Consider the following 21,709-nt stretch of genomic DNA (forward strand, 5'->3'; position numbering starts at 1 on the left):
CTAATAATAGTTCTGGTTGGCTTTAATGTGAACACCGTGAAATAGACAAATTCCCAAAGGATTCTCTGTCAAAATTATAGGTTTAGGCTAAGCTAAAGCACTTGGCTATGTTTTCGTATTTTTAATGTATATGAGAAAGGTTCAGAGTTCAGAGTTCTCTCTTTAGAATCACGCTCTTCCCAAAAGTCTCTCTTGCATAGCAACAATGAAAACAGATCCAAGTTAGTGACTCTCTTAAACTAATTCAGTTAACTAAAGCAAAGATTACAGATTTCATGTTAATAATTATGGCATGCTTTGAACAAGTCATTGTATTGTATTTAAGAGCATGACCAGTAAAGAGCTGCCTAAATAAGTAAATCTGTTATGTTTAACAAACACAGATAGTTCTTAGGCATTGGAGCATACCATGACGATGTAAAAAGGTGCTCTGATGTGTTCTTCATACCAGACCGAAACGTCACACTTTGTGCAAAAGTCCGTGTTTACACCAGTGTTCTGGAGGGGCAACCTATGGACTAAGCTTCAGCTTTAACACTCATTAGACTGTTACACAGTTTAACTAATTTGAATGTTCCTTGCTTTTTTAAAACCATATTCTCTTTGAATGTCGGACATACTAACCATGAAATTCTTCATTTGTGCATGTTTAAAAGCATTTGGCTTTTTCTGCATGGGAATATCTATTGAAAGGAAGAACCCAAGATATTTTCATGTAGAAATAAAAAGCCAAATGCTTTTGTGTCTGAGACTTCTGAAATAGTTGACCCTGTTCAACAGCTACTTGGTCTATAAAATCTGATGTAACTATGATCTCAGGCTCTCACCTGTAGCGAGACAAGGCAGTAGCATCGCAGAACCCCGTGAGAAGATCTGTCCACCCAAGCTATTTTGCTGCCACTTTCTACAGCCTTTGCCGTGACCTGCATCTCCACTGTGGGACTTGGGGTTTATGGGTTTAATTTTTAGTGTAAGTTAATGCAATGGTAGGAACTTTTTTTTTTACCCGCAAGAGTAAAATAACCATGGTCGTGAAATAGGTTTTGGGCATTAATCGTATCAAAAAATAAATGAAACCCAAGTAAGTCAAAACAGTTCATTCTGAAAGTAAGTGTAACCTGTAGTAAATGAAATGATTTACTGCTGAAATGCCACAGTCTGATGAGTTTTGTGACCTTACGGTAAACTGGCCTTACACCACTATCCATTAGGACTTCCACTGAACCTCCAAGAAGACAAGTCCTCCTCTCTCCAACAGTGTAGGAAAAGATTTTGGGGAGTAGCGAGTTATTTTTGCAAAGCGATTTTCTTTACAATGAACAGGCATAACGATAAGCCAATTTCAAGGTTTACATACAGATAGAAGGAAGCTATACAGGTAAAGTCATCATTATAAGTCGTCCTGATTGTAGGATTTTGAATGTTTGTGACTTGGAGCAACCACATCTATTTGAGGACTCAGACTGTGATGGGAATGCGCTCTATAAGAGAAAGCAACATTAAATAAACCTGACAGTAAAAGAAATGCAGGCCATGAACAGTTTTTTTTTTTTAATATCTATATAAAAAATAACGAGCGATTTACAGATCTCTTTCTCTAATCAGAACCTCAAGTGTGTATATATAAAGGTACTGTACAATATATAAACATTTACAACCAGTACATCCATATTTTGCTTAGCATTCCAAGGCCACATTGCTAAGTCAGTATATAATCAGTACAGTGACAGGTTACTTAGAGAAGAGCCACATCAGACTGACAACATATGACATTGAAGTTATGTCACAGTTAACAATAAAAATAGGATTTTTTAATCACTAATTGTGGACTATAGGGAAAATAAATCATTTCTGTGGTGCTAAATTCTCAGCATGGATCAAGCCTCCTAATTTTTCTCTATTCAAGTAGTTACAATAGGTGGGTAAATATAGTTCCGGATGGAAGGGGAGTTCAGAAATCTCACTCTGGGAAGCATGTCTCAGCTACAAGGGCGGCTTCGGTTGGTACATTAAAGACTTTCACAGTCGGACTCTGAGAGGACAGGGCCTGGACGTACCAGGTTTCACAAGAATAAGATGAACCCAGGTGACAGAACAGGTGTGTTCAAATACTCCATAAAATGGTTTTGTTCTGAGATTGTTCCTTTATTCATAGCTGCTACTGAATGCTGCTACAGGGGCCTGAAAATCCTGGATCTCTTTTATGGAGCTAAAAATGGTCTCTACCTCCCAGCAAACATCTTTACTGAGACTTTTTAAAAGGACTCCGAAAATGTGTACAACAAGCTAAGCAGATATCTAGTCTCCCTTTCTTGTTTTTTAAATAAGTTAACGTAGCTAGAAACTAAAACGAAATCAGATCTAGCAAGGGCTGTCTACCACCACGCCACGTCGGTCCTCTTGCTGAGCAGGTCTGAATGCAAGTTCTGCCTCGAAACACCTGAGCTTGGACAGCTACTGCCGGAGGCGTGGTCCTCTATCTGGGAAGGTGCTCTGCGATCAAGGCCCTCACGATCTGTACGATGTTTTGACTCTTCCCGTACGCACTATGTAGTAACGACTAACGAGTGAGTAGTAGGAGGTCCAACCCAAATATCCAGAAATAGAAACCTGGTAGTTTTTCTCTGAACAGCAGTACGCAATATTTCCACATGCTTCTATCTGGTTTCCTAACAAAATAAACTGAAGGAAAAGGCCGACCTGAGATGCTAAGACCCCATCAGGGTTGGAAAATAACAGCAGGAGGGGGAACTCTTCATTGCCTAAAGCACTAGCTCATTTTAAACACCCAATTGTAAGTAATATCTGTAAGTTACTTGAAATACCTGATCCAGCCGAATTAAAAATGCTAAGAGAGTGTCATTATCTGACTCCATTTTGTTTTTCTTTTCAGTAGTGATGTTTTGGAGTTTCATTTTTAAACTGGGCCTGCGCCATCACCTGTAGCTGTTAGAAGAGGTGACTGCCATCTTTAATGATGAGCTAACAGCCCCTTCTTCTGCAAGGACTCGAATGTGTCTCTCTGTAAACATGCAGCATGCTATTGAGGATATCAACTTCCAAGCCAAACCGAGCTTTCTCATTCCTGCGGGAACAGCTGAGTGAGATGGATAAAACAGACATGACACAGTAGATAACTTGGCACAGGTCTCGAGGGAGTTGTGACCAGGCCGTGCACATCGGCACGCGTCACTTGGGACCCCCGCGGAGGCGGGAGGGTGGCCCCAGGGGACGGCTGGTTCGCAGTGGTCCTGAAGGCGCTTCATGCAGCCTGGCTACCCGGATGCTCAAATCAGAATGTGTCGTGGTCCAGAATTTCAGAAAAAATGACTTTGTGGGGTTTTGTTTTGGAAAAATGCCACTTTTTAGTAACAAAAGATTACAGCTTGTTTTTCTTTGTTTTATACCGAAGGTCACAGCCGTTTCTCGGCCACACCAGTAGTGCCTGCCGCTTTGTTTGCACTTGGCACCTTCCAGGGCCCTGGAGTTATGGGTGTTTTCTTAACGGGAGAAGCGCTCTCAGGTTGGAAGCCTCCGCTCTCTCTGGTTCTGTCGGCTGCCTCTTGTTCTTTTCCTCGGGGAGCTTGGGTTTTGTTTAAAACCGTCCTTTCTTCAGGGTCCTGCTTCAGCTTCTTGTCTGATATTCTGGCATTGTCTCCTGGCTTCTCTTTGCTGGAGCTTGTCTCGCCTAAGGCCGCCTTCTTTCCTTTCTCCCTGTCAGGTAATACTCTACTAGCAGCGGTACTAGTCTTTTTGGATGGAAGAGACTTTTCATCCATCCTCTTGCTTTTTTTCTCTGGAGACCGTGTTCTGTTTTTTCCAGACTGGCTCTGCTTTGTGTCCTTCTGGACAACACCCGATTCTTCTCTGCCCTCGGAGATCTGCTCGGCCCCATCCCTCGCACGGCCCCCGCCCCTCTGACTCTCCGACTCTGATGATCGGCCTTTGCTTCCCTCAGTCTTCTGCTGCTTCTTTGGGCTTGAAGACCGTCCTCTGCTTCGTCCGCAGCCATCTTGTCCGGAACCTGCCCTGGTGCCCATCTGCCCTTTACTGTCCCCTCTCCTGGGGCTGAGTGATCGATCTCTGGGTCTTCTTTTGGGGTCAGTTGGTAGAGGACTGGGAAGCCTGTCTGAACGTCCTTCTGCATGTCGGCTGGCAGGCTTTCTGGGACTAGCAGATCTGCCTCTTTGTGTAACAACACCGTTTTCTACTCTGAAGAGATTTTTCCTGTCACTCTGACCGTGACTGCTGGGTGGATCCCTTTTATTCACATTTTTCTGGAGAAAAGAGTGCTGCTTTTTATCAGACGGATTTTCAGTTAAAGTGCTTTTCTTTTCAGGCACACCATCCTTTAATTCCTCGGTCTTTTCACATGTCTGACCTCTCATTAAAGATCCTTCAATTACTGGCACGGGAGACTCCTCAAATACAGAAGCAGGATGGGAAGATGGGGGAAAGGGGGGCTGCTCATCATAAATCACATTTGAAGACGAAGGATTATTAACATCCCAATCACCTACAAAAAGGGATTTGAGTGGAACATCATTAAATTTTAGAATTACAAAGAGGAACAGTAAGTTTTGAACTCTGACAGCCATTTGGATTGGACTAACTGCTTAAATAGCCTGAGTATATATGCTGAGCTCTCTCGAGAAAGGCAGGTCATATAGACAGCAGTACTTGTACACGAGGTGGTTGTACTTGTAGGTTGTTTGTTTGTTTAAATATACACAAAATAACAGTCATTCTTCCAATAATTTATGTATAATTAGTGATATGAAGAATTTATACATCATATATAAGTAGTAAAGCCCAATGAAAAACTTAGAAGAAATAAATAATAAAATCGGACCAAATTACTTGGTCCAGGAAGCTTACTAATCTGGCCGTTATCAAAGGATATAGCTTACAGCTATGCAAAATCAGTAACAAAGGAGACCCAACTGTGGTAGCCAGAACGAGGTTCGTGGGCATTTGTAAATAATTTTCTTGGATTAAGCTGTCAAATTTAATGTCAAAAGGGAACTGAAAAGTGCAGAAGATAGAAAGGGATGTATTTAATAGCATCATTTTTAATTAAACAGAAAAAAAAAGAAGGAAGTGATTTACAAGACATGCAAATTTACCAAGTCTTTTTAAGGAAAGACCAAGAAAAGCCCTGAAAGCCTTAATGTTGCTCAGGTTTCACGTAGGAGCACAGACCGGAAGGAGCCAAACCTGAAGAAGGAAGAGAAAAAGCCTAGGACTATGTAAAAAAAAAAAAAAAAAAAAAAAAAAATCACAGCGCAGTTAGCAAAGATGTCACTGGGAACGTATGGTTTACAAGCAGATGGTGGAAGATCACACAGAGAATTATAGGCTGGAAGGGGACTGCAGGAGGTCACGTCTATACTTGTCCCTCAAAATCTCTCCAGGCGGGGAGAGGGGGAGGAAACTGGAAGGGACACGTCCTAGTGGTGTGATACTCTCTTTCTAGGCTAGTGCACTCGATTAAACAATGAGTTTCAAATCCTGTGATATTTCAAAACCATACAGTGAAACCCAGGAAGCTGAGGATCAGTACAGGAGTCCAGACATGGTCCCACGTCCAACTCCCGGAGCCCAGGTAGGGCCACAGTAACTTGTTTTCGACAAGTGACCAGAAAAACCTAAAGGTCTTAGCATTTGGAGAGATTTCAAATATTTTTCATGGCATTTAAATCACTTGCTTCCGATATCCTTGTTTTTTTACAGGCACGTTTCTCTACAAAAGCAACTATATGTTTTCTGTGGAAACTGCTTCACATGTTCCATCCCAACAGAAATCACAGCGAAGTCGCTTATTTTGTAGTATTATAACACCTATGCTGTGTAATTAGCTGCAGGTGGTTCTGCTGTTCACCTTTGAACTTAGCCAGTCAACTCTGTGTCCCCTTCCTTTCCTGCCGCTGTCCCCTCCCTAACACATCAGGCACGTTTCAGCTCCAGGTGAACGATGTGACTTACCGTGGTCCGGTATCAAGCCAGTTCCTGGCCTCAAAAGCAGGAGAACTTTATTTCCACCGGCCTGGATGAGCTCAATGGCTCGAGTATGTGTGATGCCTTGTGTAGGCTCCCCATTGATTTCGACAATCTGGTCACCCACCTAGAGAGGGAACATTCACAACATGAAACGATGCATCCTTCTTCACTTCTGCTCTGTCCACTCTAGAGCCCCCCAGGCTTGCTAAGTGACTCGCTCTCATTTGTCAGATGTGTAACTTGTACACAGTGCTCTCGTGCTAAGGCTGATGACGAGTGGACAGAGGAGAGCCACAGGAACAGACAGTGGCCAGCTTTATTTACTCCGTGGAAATCCTACAGGGGAAAGTTTTATATGACTAGTCAATGGGATCCCGGCACCTTGAAATCATGAATCAGATTCTGAGTTTTCCACCAAAGGATAAGTGACACAGGAGGTGAGGTCTCTACGATCCACCTGACACTACAGGGCTGTCACTGAATGATCCACCTGTGAAGGGTACTTTGCAACTTGAGCTGAATCTTGAATTTATTTTCTGAATGCTGGGCAGATGGCCCCTCATCTGTGAAGCCTTTCTGGGCCTCCGGGGAGAAGGGCCCACTCCCTTGTGTGGCCACGCACCCTGTACATACAGGAGGCCTTCGGTAACTGGAATATTCAGAGATGAAAACTCTGAAAAACTGCAGCCTGGAGAATATATTAATATGAATACTTATTTAAAACCAATAACTGGCTTACGCTCATGACTTTAAAATGATTTCCCTAAGAAACATAAAACTAGGGATCAGAAAAAGATGCCTCAGTACCACTGCTGTTTACTGGAAATGCTGTTTAGTTATTTTTAAAAAAAGGGATAATACAGATGAGTCAAGTATAACTTTTGCAAAGGACCGGATTAAAGATAACGATGATAGTGGTTTTAAAACAGGTGACAAACACGCGAAGGGTACTGGCTTCAAAAGAGAAAAACTGAACAATGGAAAACTACTGAAATTCCAAGAAGCTCAAATATTTATAAGAGCTTACTAAAACGATCCAGAAATAACACAAGATGACCCAATAATTATTTAACAGAGGCTTGGGGGGAAGTCTGTATCCACAGAGAGCACAAAGCACAGTGGCCAGGAAGCCGGGCTTTGGCGTCCTAACGTCTGTGGTTCACTCCTGGCTCTTCCTTCTGCTGGCTGGTCGGTCTCAGGTTCCTCCCTGTTAAATGGGGATAATGTCTTGGGGCACTGGGGAGGATTTAATGAGAGAAAACCCGATTACACACCAAACCGAGACAAATGTTACTTTTCAAGTTCTCTATCTCCCCATCTTGCCCAAAAAAGACTTTAAGTGCATCCGGATGAAGATTTACCTGAGGCTGGAGCCCACTCTCTACACTGCAAAAAATGTCAAGTCAACTATGAGAAAGAAAAGAGATTAAGTGTTTTGCTGCATCTTTGTGGAAAAAAAAAAAAGAGTCTCTTGAAGAAATGGAGGCTATCAAGTAAGCTAGATAGATTTAACATAGAAAAAGGGTCTTTAAACAAAATAATAATAAACATAGGATGGAAAAAATCATGCACATATAATTAATAAAAAGTTTATATCTAGAATATATGTGAGACAAAAGCCAATACCCAGATTTCCCTAATAAGTGACTGAAGAAAATTATTTGCATGAGGAAATACACATACTAAGTTAGTACTGGGTATAAAATCCTGCTGATATTAGAGAAATGAAAATTAAGGCAGACAGTATTGGGAGCATGCGTTGGGTGTGTCTTGTGAAACATGACTGAGGTTATCACTGATTGCAGTCACATTTTCTGGCTTAAATTCACTGTCCTAAGCAGACTATTTCTTACTCTTTTAGTACAACAAATGAATCGCAATAAAGCTTGTAATTGAACAGATTTGCCACCAGGTGTCATTTTCGTTTAACTTTAAAACCACATTGTGGAGAAGGACACTAGAACCCCATGGCTTTAAGATTTCTGGCAGACAGGCCCTCAGAGGGAGAAAACTTCTCTACTGGACTGTACAGAGCTAGAGATTTAAAAAATGGCACCTTTGAGACAGAAATGTGAACATTCTTTGAAAATTCTGTTACTTGTTACTTTTAAAAATTTTACATGTGGAATGTATCTTTTGGATACGAGGAATACATATCAAGGAATACATCTTTTGATAAATAGAACCAATAATGATTCGAGTTCAGGTTTGTATGATTGAAAAATAAAATTATGGGGGACAGAGGAGGGGAGAGAGAGAAATCAAAGGGAGGGAAAAAGGAGAATAGGAGAACCAAAGGAAGAAGTGGGAAGAGGGGCTAGAGAAAAATTATGTTCCTTAAAAAAGTTACTATATTAACAACAGCCACTAAAAATATACATTTTGTATTAAAATTACAAAATAATATTTCTAGCACACTGCTTACATGATCTTAGAAGGCCTTGAGAACCTATACGGTTCCTCCAAACCATCCCATCCAGAAAGACACCAGCCAGGGCCTGACCTGGGAAGCACGAGGCCTGGGCTCACAGGACCAAAGCCCGGGGTCCCACCGCGGCCGCCACAGGCCGAGTGACCCCAGCAAGGGATTAGTCTCCCAGAGCCTCAGTTTTACATCAATCAGTGGGGATAATGCTACCTCTCCCTTAGAGGGTTTTTGTGAGACTAAACCTAAGTGGAAACACGTGCTGCCTAGAAGATGCCAGACTCCACATTTTCTAAATCTGATTCTGTCCTACGGTAAAGATCTAACTAAATCTGACACTATCCCCTAATATGAGCTTTTCCCACTCAGCTGATCTCATTCCCTTTGCCCAGAACACCTTTTTCACTCCTCTCCAGATCTTAACCAGATTTATGGACGGCTTGAGACTCACTAAATGTAGAGACCTCCTGGACTCTCAACACCTTTCCATCTGTGTTACAGACTAAGCTTCCCTTGTCTTACTGAACCGCACTCTTACACTGTCTGCCCAACTGCTTCATCTAGCCCAGGCCTGTCTACGCACTAGGAAGTTCCGGGAGCTAATCTTGAGAAAAACAATCCTCATTGTAAGTATTTTTCATCCATTCTACTTTTTCAACAAACATCTACAGAGCATCTACTATAACCATTCAAGGCCCTGTACCAGGACCGAAGATACTGACATGATAGGTACAGATAACCGACCAGACGAAGTGAGGGAGGCGGGGAGAGAGGCGGGAGGGTGAGGCGGAAAGGGAGCTCAGGCAGCTCCGTGGCGCGAGTTTGCTGGAGATAAACTCTCCTCATTTGGGCAGTGGCCCCCAGACTCAGTTGTCATTAGTAACAAAGCTCCCATGATCCTTAGCAAGTCAAGATTTTGACAGTTTGGTAGCCAGAAAAAGAACTCTCCTCTGAAAAGCTGATTTCTTAGAGTTTAGAACAAACCTGGGCATAATCGTATTAGCCTATTTCCTTTTGTTTTCAAATATCAGAGCTTTTGAAATTAGTTGGTTTAATCGTGGAATTCCAAAGCTCCCATTCATTTGTAAAGAACGGTATGTCTTAGAAACAGACTGCCTGCTTCAAGGCCTGTTTGCCTTTTATTTGTTTAGTGAGATTAGTGCATCTGAGGGTTATATTTGGAATCAACGTTTTAAAATTATATCCTAGTTTTTGGCCTTTTTTTTTTTTTATGACACTCAATACAATGGGAGATTTTTTTTAAGTAGGCTCCATGCCCAGCGTGGAGCCCAATGCAGGGCTCAGACTCACAACCCTGAGATCAAGACCTGAGCTGAGATCAGGAGTCAGATGCTCAACCAACTAAGTCACCCAGGCACCCCTACAATGGGAGATTTTTAAAAAAACAACAGATTTGGGGCGCCTGGATAGCTCAGTCGTTAAGCATCTGCCTTCAGCTCAGGTCATGATCCCAGGGTCCTGGGATCGAGTCCCACATCGGGCTCCCTGCTCAGCGGGAAGCCTGCTTCTCCCTCTCCCACTCCCCCTGCTTGTGTTCCCTCTCTTGCTGTGTCTCTCTCTGTCAAATAGATAAAAAAAATCTTTAAAAAAACAACCAACCAACAGATTTAAAGTATACCCAAACAAATTTTTAAAAAAGAGGGGGAAGAAAAAGGACCAATCTTTCTCTACTGAAATCTTACCCACTTTCCACTGCCATCCATTCTGTGAGATCTCCACTCATCCTCACCTCTTTAAACTTGTGCACAAGTCTGGTCATTTTTAAGAAGGGTGGTATCTTATTTGTTTTAGGGACCCCCCCCTTCTCCCAGTTCATTCAGTACTCATTCATAAAAGCTTTGGGTAAAGCAAACACTCAATACATGTTTACCAAATGAGTAATGGGAGTGGGGCAGTGATGTGGAAAATTCAAAACTGCAATCACCTGGAAGCCTTTTCCAAACATTATTAGAATATACCATCTGATTTTTAAACAAAAATTATCTTCCCTGCTGCCTACGGGTGGGAGAGGGAAGAAATCCAAAGTTCTCTTGAGCAGTAGGGGGAAGGCTGTCTAGAATTTAAAATTTCGAATGTATCACCTAACAATACCAGTGAATTATTTTTTTAAAAATCGAGGCCAACACATGTCCCCTACATAACATTCCTCTTGAAGTAACATTCAGAGGCGGGGCGAAAATACCTTACGTGCAGATGCACAGACAGTCTGGTCTGCAGTGCTCCGTACAAAGCTACAGGGTTTCAGAGTTGAGAACCCCTAGGACGGACCATTACCCAAGTAAATTCTAGTCTTTCAAATAATAGTAAAGGCTGGGGGAGTCATGCTTTTTGATCTCTGGCTATCTCTGTGGGTAGCTAAGGGGGGAAAAAAAATCCTGGGCCTATTATTTCTGGGAAGAAATTGAAGATTTTTATCCTGGCTTTTCCAAGACTTTTAATAAGATGAAAGTATATTTTATTTACGAACCCATTTGCCCTCAAACGTTGATGGTGTAAGTAAAAAATAAGTTTCCTTATTGCCCAAAGTCAAAATGGTAAAAACAGCATTAGTGTGGTACCACCTAGGACAGCAGAGCGAGGCCGTGAAATCACCAGGCATCGGAAAGTGGAACAAAGAGCAGCTGCTTTCAGGTCTGATGACAGAAAACTTTGCTACTTAGCTTTGGGAGGTTTCTACACTCCCTTCGATCAACTATTTTCAGTCGTTTCCAGTCTGGAGCCAGAAGCAAAGGTCGCGGACGGAAGCCAACTCACGTGAATCCTGCCGTCTTTGATGGCGGGGCCCTCCTCAGCAAGACGCAGGATGAACAGCCCCATGTTGTACTCCTTCCCCCCGCGGAGGCTGAACCCAAAGCCCCGGGGGCCTCTCTCCAGCTCCACTGGGTAACAACCAAGGCTCTGGGAGAGAAAGAAGCATAAGAAAAACAAGTTCTCGTGGGCTGCTTTAATGACAGCTTGAAGAAAGACTACTTTTAGAGCTGGGAGATTATGACTTATACACTCAATATGCATTTCTATATCATAAGAAAGGAATGAAAGTTTTGGTTGAACAGCTACTTTATAAATGCAGTCTAAATTAAGCTGAAGATCACATGTTTTCTCTACTAGTCAATGTGCAGCAGGACGATCAGAGAACAGAATTTGGGGAAATGCTTCCTTTAAGGAGATTTTGACGAATTTTCCCTGGGGAAAAAAAAAACCGAAACCCTCCTCTGATGAACTCAAACACTGCTATTTCTAAGTACCGGACCCAGGGTGCACATTTCTCCAATTACAGGGTAAACTTTTTCACTCTTTCACGTTCTCTCATGGAAGCTGATGGAATGCCAAACACACAGAATTATTAATCTTGGGAACAAATGTGTCCGAACTGATCTGTAACAAAAATTCGCCAGCATCAGCGGTGTAGCAACTGAAAAGAACAGTCCACATCTGGGTTGGGGGTGGCGTCCGTCTACCTGACTGTGCCGGGCGCCTACAACCGCACTCACTGCCGCGTCAGGCTGGGCAAGGCGCTTGTGGTCAGACCACGAGTGTCTGTAAGAAGTGGAGACGTCTTTCCCGATTCCACCTTCTAGAGCACTTCTACGAGAGAGAAATCCAGTCACTCTCTGAACTGAGGAAATGAAAACGGTTTGAAAGTAAAGGCGGATTAATTTCTTTTCAAAGCTGAAGCTGCCCATCCTCCGGACAAACCGCCGCGAAGGCAGGCCGTGCCTGGACCCAGAGGTGCTGGGCAAATCTGGTTGTTAACTCCAGCAGCCAGTCTCCCAACAGCCCACGCTGGTTTGGTTTGCTCTTTGTTTTAAGGGCGTCTCAGTGCAGTTTATAGCAAGGAAAACTGCACTCAGGTCACCGACCCGGGGGGCCGACGAGCGGACCTCGTCCGTGAGAAACGGCTCTCCGGCAGGGCCAGGGCCCGGACGCTGAGTTTCTGGAAATCTCGTTTTTGTTGCATGGCTAGTACTGTCAACGAGAGAAGAAAGAAATATGTGCAAGCACTGCTCTGGTCTGCTCAAGCAGTCTGAGGACAGAGCAGGCACGTGGGCCTGGGCCCCCCCCAAAATGAGGAGGACCTAGAGGAGCGCAGCCAGGCGCTACTGTCACTTCTTGTTTTCTAACCCCTCTCGTCAGGCACGACTGGTAATTACGTTGCGCCCTGGGGATGCGGCTGGAGGAGGGATGAGGTACTGAGGGGGTGCAGGGTAGGAGCGTATCTGAAGGGGCACCTGTGCGGGGGCGGGAGCGCGGGTGGGGCCGGGTGCTGAAGGGTGGGGCGATGACGGAAAACAGCCCAAAGCTGGGAAGAGCGGCCTCACCTGTCCCCAGCTATGTGGTTGGCCTGGGACTGGCCCGGGGCTCTGTGCTGCAGGGCAGGGCTCTGCCTGGCTGAGTTTGTTCCTGAAGGCGGACCATGATGCTCTGTTCGAGTGAGAAAACAATAAAAATAAGACTTTGCACATAAAAATGTAAAGGCCGAGTGGTCTACGAAAGTGAGACAAGACCACGTGGTTACAGCCTTCCTGACTTTAGTGACTTCAGCACGAACAGCACGGCCCTCAGCTGTCTGGAATCGGAACATTAACATTTTTTCCCCCCTGTGGCTTCGAGGAATGCTTATGTTTGAAGAGAACAGGAATCCCGTTCTTTGGGTCACCCATACAACATGAAAATCAGAAATGTACACACTGGACAATATTATCTAGAGGACAGAGCTCCAGGAACTATCCTGTAGCCTATTCTGTGGGCTTCCAGAGCACACACCCCGCAACTGGTAAACAGCTCTAGATGACAAAGACAGGTCTCAGGAGTGCTGGGACACAGAAGCCAGTCTGCAAAGCACACACAGGTCTGTGAACCTACGTCTTTTAATATTGGAGCGATTATTTTGCCTGACACGAACACCTAAGACAAACTTCTAGAACCATCCCGAGTGCTGACAAATGTCTGTGAAAACTTCGCTGCTTCTGTTTTCTGAGAGGACAAATGCAGGGGGGAAAAGTTACCATTTCCTTCTGTAATCATCGCCAGCAGCCCCAGACCTCCTTGAAGGCAGGTTTCATAACGGGCTGCATCGAGATGCCAAGTCACAGGAAGTAACAGGAGAGACTCTTAAGGCTGTCACACTCATATTTGTAAAGCTGGAACTTCCAAATGTTTTATCCTGTCCATAATATTAAACATAGGATATTTAAAATATCAGAGAGAGGGAGCCTAGCTTAGTGAATAAGACCATGAACTCTGTACCAAGACTGACAGGGGTTAAGTCTGACTCATCATTTACTAGCTGTGTGTTCTTGAGGAAATTACTTACCTTCTCTGTGCTTCTAATAATCTCATCCATAAAAAGCGAATTATAGCCACCTCATGGGGTTATCGTATTAAACAAGAGTCAAACAGTGCCTGGCATATTATATTCACTATATAAATGTTTCTATTATCATTATCATAATAATCAAAATGATAAAGTCTTATTTGGGGCTATATTTCTCTTAAAGTATATATTCTGAAATACTGACCTTACTTAGCAAAAATGTTCAATGCTTTAAAGTCAAGTGCCCTAGGAAGGAAGAGTGGAGAATGAACTTTTTGGGGGGGGGGGAGAGGGGACCTGGAAATTTGTTGCTCTTTTAAATTACTATCATGAATTTTATTTTCCTATTTAGCTTGGACAAGCTACTTAGGTTGCTCCTCCTTGCTGATCTCCTTACCAACCCCATCTGCACTCCGCTTCCTGGAATCCAGTCCTAGCATATAAACTGAAACAAGCCTCTGCCTGGCTTCAAAACCTATGGTAACTTTTTATTGCTCATAAGCTACTACCCAGACTCATCACCTGGGCACTCGTGTCTTCCCACTTCATCTCCCGTTCAGAATGTCACCTCCTCTGTGAGATCTCACCTGGCCCTGTAAGCACACTGTCTTCATAGCATTTACCGCCCTGTGTGAAGCTAGGTGAACACCTGTTTCTCGTGCTCGACCGTGAACTCCTTGATTGCAGGAATTACACCTCATTTACGTTTATATTCCTGTCCCCACCAGAAATTCCCAGAAGTCCTTCCACTTTTGCTCACTGGGTACATCAATTCCAAGCTCCCTGCCTCTAATCTTAAGTGCCCATTACATAGCTGAATTCTGGTCTGTCATTGCAAATTCACGGCTACTATTAAGGGAATGGAAACTGATGGGAGAAGTTACTTCTATCAACAAGACGCCTGGGAGACTTGTACCTTTGTAGGAGTCCAATTTAGGTAATTTTTTTGGCTTCACTAGCTTGGCTGGCGCAATGGGTGTTTAACTTCAGGACAGGAACAAGCAGCTGATCAATTTCATCTTCCCCCCTACCTTTCCCCGAGGATGAGATGTCACCTGTGCAGCATGTGGGATCCCAGATTGGTTGCAGTCCCATGTTCTTCCCTTGTCCTCGTCAAGGTTAAATAAAACTTCCTATCATTGGTATTTTTTTCAGTTTTAGTCCTCCGACCCATGCCACATGGCTTCTCCAATTTATTTCTGTATTAAGAACTGTTCTATTTCTCAAAGTTAAATATCCCAAGATGCCAAACAGGCCTATGCTCTCTCTCAGTTTCATCTGAAATTTCTTCAGATAGTAAAGCAATGGGTTAAGTATATCTCTCCTTCAATGAGAATTAAACTTTTGCTGGAGTTTCTGTGTGTAATTATTTAAGAGAAAGTATATTATCAGAGGAAAAACACAAATCCCATAGTTAAACTATAGTGACAAACATTATAATGTACTGTGAATCATCCTTTGCAAGAATAAATGAGAACCCTATGAGAGTACTTTCTAAAACTCTATTAAAGGACACAAAAGATGATCTGAATAATTAGAGAGACATCCCATGCTCTTAGGTGTTATGACTTAGTATTTAAAGGTATACATTTTCCCAAAGTTAATATATATTCAATATATCTGAATAAAAATTGCAGTTGGATTTTTTTGGAAGAACTTAATAATTTGCTCTAAAATTTTATACAGAAAAGTTTTATGAATTTCTAGTCAATTTGGAGGGTGTGTGTGGGGGGTGGTTGGGTAAAAACTTTCCTTAACAGACAGATATTAGGATATACCACAAAGCTAAAGATTTTTTTCTTCAAGTGTGTGTGGATAGATATACATGCACATACACACTTTAAAAATATATTATGTGAATAAATATATATGTAAATTAACCCAAGAAAAGATGAATCAATAGAACAGAGCAGCTAGGAGACCCGAGCGGTGGCTCCATGGATCAATGAGGAAAAGAAGTGATCTAATAGGTTGTGCCAGAAAAACCTGCTCAGTATGAGAATAAAAAAAATAAAGCTATTCTTCCTAAAACTATATATAAAAGGGAGGCTCCAGAGGCTGCATTAAAGAACTAAATGCAAAATTATAAATTGAATAGATGATGATAAGAGAAAATCGCTGTGACATGGGGTGGGGAAGGTTAACTTCTCTGAAATGAAACTTCAAAAGCGTAAGTCATAAGGTAACAATTGGCTAATGGGATCACGTCTAAATTAAGAATCTCTGTACAGTGGAGGGCACCATGGTCAAAGTTAACATACAGATGACAGGAGAAGCTCTTTGTACTTTCTCAAACTGAACTGGACTATTGCCTACAAAATTCCCAAGGAATCTCTAAATATCAACAAGAAAAAAGACTGAAATCCCACAAGAAAAATGAGTCAAGGATGTGAAGAAGCAATCCATAAGAACAAAAAAATCCCAAAAAACAAGCATCTGATGAGATGCTCAAATTCATGGGTAGTAAGAGAAATGCAAGTTTAACACCAATGAGAGGACACTGCCCATCCTTTGGCCAGTCTGAAAGTAGGCTCGTGCCCGGTCCTGGCCGACACGTGCAGCTACAGAACTGTCCGTGTTCTGCTGCTGGGAGGGGGACAGTCGGACAGCACCTGGTCAAATTAAGCACATGTATATGCTCTGATCAACCACCTTCACTCCAAGAAATTCTCACACTATTTATAAGGTACGTATATGCGGGTGTATCAGGAGGGCGTGTGATGATGTGGCTCTCGGGGGGGGAGTGCACGGGTAATGTGTTGCACACATACATTATGAAAAAACTGTCAAGTTGTTAAAAGCAATTGATTGTGTTCCTCCAGCAACGTGGATCAATCTTAAAATTGCAGCTATGACACCAAAAGCATAAGCAACCAAACAAAATGTAGATGAACCAGACATCATCAACAATAAACTTCTGTGCATCAAAGGACGGTATCAAGAGAGCGGAAAGACAACCTGCCGAATGGGAGAAAATACTCACAGGCACAGATCTGTTAAGGATCTAATATCAGAATATATAAAGAAGTCTTATAATTCAACAATAAAAAAAGACAACTCAATTAAAAGTGAGGAAAATATCTGAACAGACATTCCTCCACAGAAGATATACTGATGGCCAAGAGCACATGAAAAGGCTCAACATCACTAGTCGTCGGGGAAACAAACATCAAAACCACAACGAGCTACCATGTCACACTCACAGGAAAAAAGAAGATGTGACAAATAAATGCCCTGTAAGACCCTGGATCGGATCCTGGAATAATAACGTGACATTAAAGAAACAAACATATGGTTCTGAGAATTCAGAGAAGAAAACCAACATAAAATCTATAGCACAATACTATTTACGTAACTGAAAAATAAATGTCAACACACACACAATTATGTATTTTAAAAATAACTCGAGGCACACACAACACGCTGGAATGGTTGCCAGTGGGAGTAGGGAGAGAAATAACAGCAGAAAATAAAGACAAAGGGAACAAGCAGATAAATAAACGGAAAACAAAGCCAAAAATTGGTGGCAACGCTATCAGAGCTGTCCTAACGTGGTCCTCGGGAGCTAGGGTGACCTGTGTCACTCTTAAACATGGGATGGGGGTGCCTGGGTGGCTCAGTCCTTAAGCGTCTGCCTTCGGCTCAGGTCATGGTCCCAGGGTCCTGGGATCGAGTCCCACATCGGGCTTCCTGCTCCGCGGGAAGCCTGCTTCTCCCTCTCCCTCTGCCCCTGCTTGTGTTCCTGCTCTCACTGTCTCTGTCAAATAAATAAATAAAAGCTTTAAAAAAACCCCAAAACACATGGGATGATCAGGCCCTGGCACGGCAGTAGAAATCAATGTGGAAAAACGGTATGACGTGAAGATTTCTTTACGGTCAGCAAGAAGAGCCAGGCGCGGTCCATTTCCGTCCTGTTCCAGGGCACAGGCCGGCACGGTGGCCGGGCCGCGGGCAAGGCTGGGAACCTCAAGCCACCGACCGGTGGAGAGTTTTAGAGCAGACGTGACACGTGGCTTGGGAACTTGGTTAACCACTTCCCTGGTGCAAAAAGCCGGAACTATTCAACAGTATCTGGTCAAAGGGGAAAACAGAATGGAAGCACCAGGTTTTTCTTTTTCCAGCTGTCTTGTATCTATGAACAGTGAGCGGCTTCTGGGCAGTAGGGAAGGAGCACCCAAGGGGAAATACCGACTGATGTGAAGGTGTGATTTCTGAAAACAGCTCTAGGGCAATAAATATTCATTTGACTCTTCAGTGCAGTTGATAGACTTTATACTAACTACAATGAGAAACTTGGAAGACTTACAAACTCCACGAATGGGATTTTTATGAACAGAAGAGACACTTTCGACTTTTTTTTTCCCGAGAAAAAGAAGAGATTCTGAATGTTTTCATAGTTTAGTAACACTTGAGTATACAATAAAATAAGGTGTAACGCTGAAATGTGATTTTTATGTGTCAAATGTGATTGCATTTTAACAGGCTGCGCCTACATATGAAATTAGACTTTATTTTTTATTTTTATATAAGATTTTATTTATTTGAGAGAGTGAGCGAGAGCGAGAGCACATGAGCAGGGGCAGAGGGAGAGGGAGAGAGAGAAGCAGCTTCCCCTGCTGAGCAGGGAGCCCGGCATGGGGCTCGATCCCAGGACCCCAGGATCATGACCTGAGCCAGATGCTTAACTGACTGAGCCACCCAGGTGTCCCTGAACTAGACTTTAAAGCATGTACTGCTATGGGGTTTCCTTCCACTGTTCTATTTTTCCTAAACACTGATTGGCACTATAGAGAAAATCTTGAGTACGTCCAGAAGTATTTGGACCACAGTGTCAAAGTTAATTTTTCCTCTAAGAAAAATGCCCGAGCAATTTTGGATAACCTCTCAGAGAAAATACCATCAATGATAAAAGGTAATTTTGGCAAAAAAAAAAAAAAATTCTACTAATTCTATTACCGAACCCTCTATCCCAGGGCTACTGAGTGTGTGGTTCTTGGGTCAGTCAGCAGTAAGATGTCTATAGATATTGAGAGTAAGCATTTAGAACATTTTCTAATGACTTGACAGAATGATTTTATGTCTTCGTTTTTATTTTTCATTTAACTTCTATGTATTTTACAAAAATGCTGGCTGTGGTGGACTGGAAAAGTCACTGGTCCTTTCGACACATGGTTAGAGAAACACTGAGCCCCAGGACTGCTAGGTCCACTACTTCGGGGAGCTTCTCTCGCTGCTGTGCCCCAGGCACACTGATGTAAGTGTAAGACCTCATTCTCCAAACAGACCTAAAATGTGATCTCCTGGGACGCCGACACCTGCTTTTCTTTGTGGGTCACAGAACAAATTTAAGGCTAAAAAGCAGGCTCTGGAGATCGTAGTAAAGAAATCACGGTGAAGAAATGGGAGACAAAGAAACCTGACCCAAATCACATTAAGTAACAACAGTCCTTCAAGAACTTTTTTATTGAGCACTTACTACGTGCCTGACATTGTTTTAGGCCCTTGGGATTCAGCACTGAACATGACAAGACCTCTAACTTCAGGAATCTTGTGACTCTACATGCTGGCAGGGGGAGAGGGCAATAAACAAGAAACCACAGCTTAAATCATCTCAGGTAGAGATCAGTGCAAGGAGGCAAAGTCGAGCGGGGCGCGCAGGATTATTCTGGATACTGTGGTTGGGGAAGGCCCAGCTGTCCCGAGCATGGATCCTGGGGCCAGTCTGCGGACTCCTACACCGTTTCTGTCATGAGTGTTATGACCGTGGGCAAGTTCTCCAACTGCTCGGGGGCTCAGTGTCCTCATCTACAGAATGGGAAAGTAATAGTGCCTACCTAGGATTAGCGTGAGCACGAAATAAGTGAACGGACGTCCAGCGTTTGGGGTAACAGCTGCCACATCGTTCAGTGCTTACTAAATATGACTACTCTTTCCTTAGGTGGTGAGCTGTGGCAGAGACCTGGATGCGGGGCCCAGCCATGCAGAGGTGGGGTGAAATGACACAGCTACCATTAGATGAGCACCTCGGGGTACTTATCCAGGCTAGGTACATTTTCACCTGTAATCTTCATGCAGATCCTGAAATGGACACTATTGTCCCCATTCCATAGACAAAAACCTGCAGGGTAGAAACATGAAGTGGCTTGTTTCAGGTCATCCAACTAGCTGACAGGTGTCCCTGAACTCTGTAAAAGGCCTCACTCCTACTGGGTTTCTAACACCTCTGCTCGGTACCGGCACGGAACTGCAAGCCTCCTGACTTGTACTTTGTCCCTTTGTTCATTCGTCTCCTCGACCCCTCTCGAGGGGATGAATGTTCGTTCATCCATTTAACTCACTTCTTCATTCAAAAAATATTTACTGATGGCCTACTAAGATCACAGTCAACGGATAATATTCTCTTTGTCTTCAAAGAGCAGAGCATTTTGGCAGGGGGACCATCAGGCAGGAGCAATGCTCAGTGAACCGCAGAGCGGCGGAGTGTGGGGGGCTCACAGGGCAGGGGCCGGGGGGCAGCCCGTGGGTGCAGAGGCCACAGAGGCCTCGCTCCGGAGCGGATCTGGAAGGAACCGTGGGAGTTCGATGTAAAAGGTGGCTGGGAGCAAACTCATAAACCGCTTTCTGTGCAGAGTGGGGAAGCACTCGGGCTCCTGCGGAGGAGGATTTTAGGAGGAAGGAGCAGCACAGTCTGGGACAGAGTCTGGGCAGAGTGTGGACCAGACCAGAAAAGGGAAATGGGCCGGGGCGGGGATGTCACCGGGTCCGAGGACTGGAAAAGGCCTCCTTGAGCGGCTGGGAGCGCTCACGTGCAGGTGCAAGTGGCCCTGTGCGCACTGGGACGGCAGGAGATCACGTGCTACCTTCGCTATGAACGAGTGTAAGAGACAGGGGCAGCGCGACGAGCGAAGAATGGAAGAATCGAGAACAAAAAGACCCCAACACTGACGACACTAGAGGGCCACAGGGCACCGCGGGGCATGAGCTCACATCACAGTACAAGGGATTTTAACAGGAAAGATGGACTCTGCATAATTCCGCTCTGTGGGGCTTCTCCTCCTTCGTTTTGCAAACTCGGGAAAAATGAGAGGCACATTATGTAACCCTTACCTTGTAATTCATGAACAAAGAGCCCAAACGGGTGCTATTCAAAATTCCTAATTAGAAACCCTTAATGACGAAAAGGCAAGACACTAGATGCATTTTATGCCCTATTTCCTGGCCATTCCTACGTACTGCCCGCCCCCCCACTTAGACAGCGGCTCCCCAGAACAAAGCCCTGGCCATGGGGAGGGGCGCCCTGGGCTCGGCCCTGACAAGAAAGGCTTGATATCAACAGTGACTGTCTTTGAATCTTTAGAGGATTTCCCTCATTCAAGCAAGCAGACACTGAACACATTATTTTAAGAAAATAAGATCTGAGAAGTATGACCAATCTCTCTCCCTTCTGGGTGCTTGCTTCTCCAGCACATGGAGGAACGGCCACCACTCGTGCCACTCACACGAGCTCGTGCAAGGCGAGGTGCCCGGTTCCTTACCTTCCTCAGCAACGACCGTTAGTGTGACGGTGACACCAGCGTCTTTGATCAGCTGAACAATGTTATCATGGGACAGTTCAACAATGGACTGCCCATTCACCGCAGAGATGTGATCTCCGATTTTCAGTTTTCCACAATGATCTGCTGGGCTTCCCTCTATGACTCGGCCAATTTTATGAGGAATAACTAGGGGGAAGAAAACGCCCAGGTTTTTCCATTATTTAAGATACGTTAGCGTTGGATTTATCATCATTTAAAAATTCAACATCATAACATCAAAACACATTCTTTAAAGGTAGAGCAGAAAAGTATCACATGCGATGATCTTATCCAACTATAACTACCCCGTTATACGGACTACTACCGTCGTCCGCTCTGGGCCCACACGCATACACTCTCCTTACAGAGTTGCAG

At 43.8% G+C, this 21,709-nt stretch overlaps 1 protein-coding gene and 1 long non-coding RNA gene across 4 annotated transcripts in view; one reads left to right on the top strand and one right to left on the bottom strand.

The window, feature by feature from the left end:
* Positions 1–1,331: 1,331 nt before the first annotated feature.
* Positions 1,332–21,709, bottom strand: part of MAGI3 (membrane associated guanylate kinase, WW and PDZ domain containing 3) — a 237,077-nt gene continuing 216,699 nt past the window's right edge. The window contains exons 16-22 of one of the 3 annotated variants that reach the window (XM_036088453.2): positions 21,296–21,481; positions 12,766–12,868; positions 11,905–12,031; positions 11,201–11,344; positions 5,986–6,124; positions 5,127–5,217; positions 4,377–4,516 (exon numbers count right to left, since the gene is read on the bottom strand). In XM_036088453.2, the coding sequence (XP_035944346.2) occupies positions 5,168–5,217; positions 5,986–6,124; positions 11,201–11,344; positions 11,905–12,031; positions 12,766–12,868; positions 21,296–21,481 (749 nt within the window). In that variant the 3' untranslated portion in view covers positions 4,377–4,516; positions 5,127–5,167. Of the gene's footprint in view, positions 4,517–5,126; positions 5,218–5,985; positions 6,125–11,200; positions 11,345–11,904; positions 12,032–12,765; positions 12,869–21,295; positions 21,482–21,709 lie in introns of all 3 variants that reach the window. The other 2 variants (XM_036088450.2, XM_078072592.1) reach the window with 2 other exon arrangements.
* Positions 4,511–18,208, top strand: LOC144381881 (uncharacterized). Its single transcript, XR_013447977.1, has 2 exons — positions 4,511–4,573; positions 14,113–18,208. It is a non-coding gene; the product is annotated as an uncharacterized LOC144381881 (long non-coding RNA).

This window comes from Halichoerus grypus, chromosome 5, assembly GCF_964656455.1.
Source record: "Halichoerus grypus chromosome 5, mHalGry1.hap1.1, whole genome shotgun sequence".
In the NCBI taxonomy this organism is placed as follows: domain Eukaryota; kingdom Metazoa; phylum Chordata; class Mammalia; order Carnivora; family Phocidae; genus Halichoerus; species Halichoerus grypus.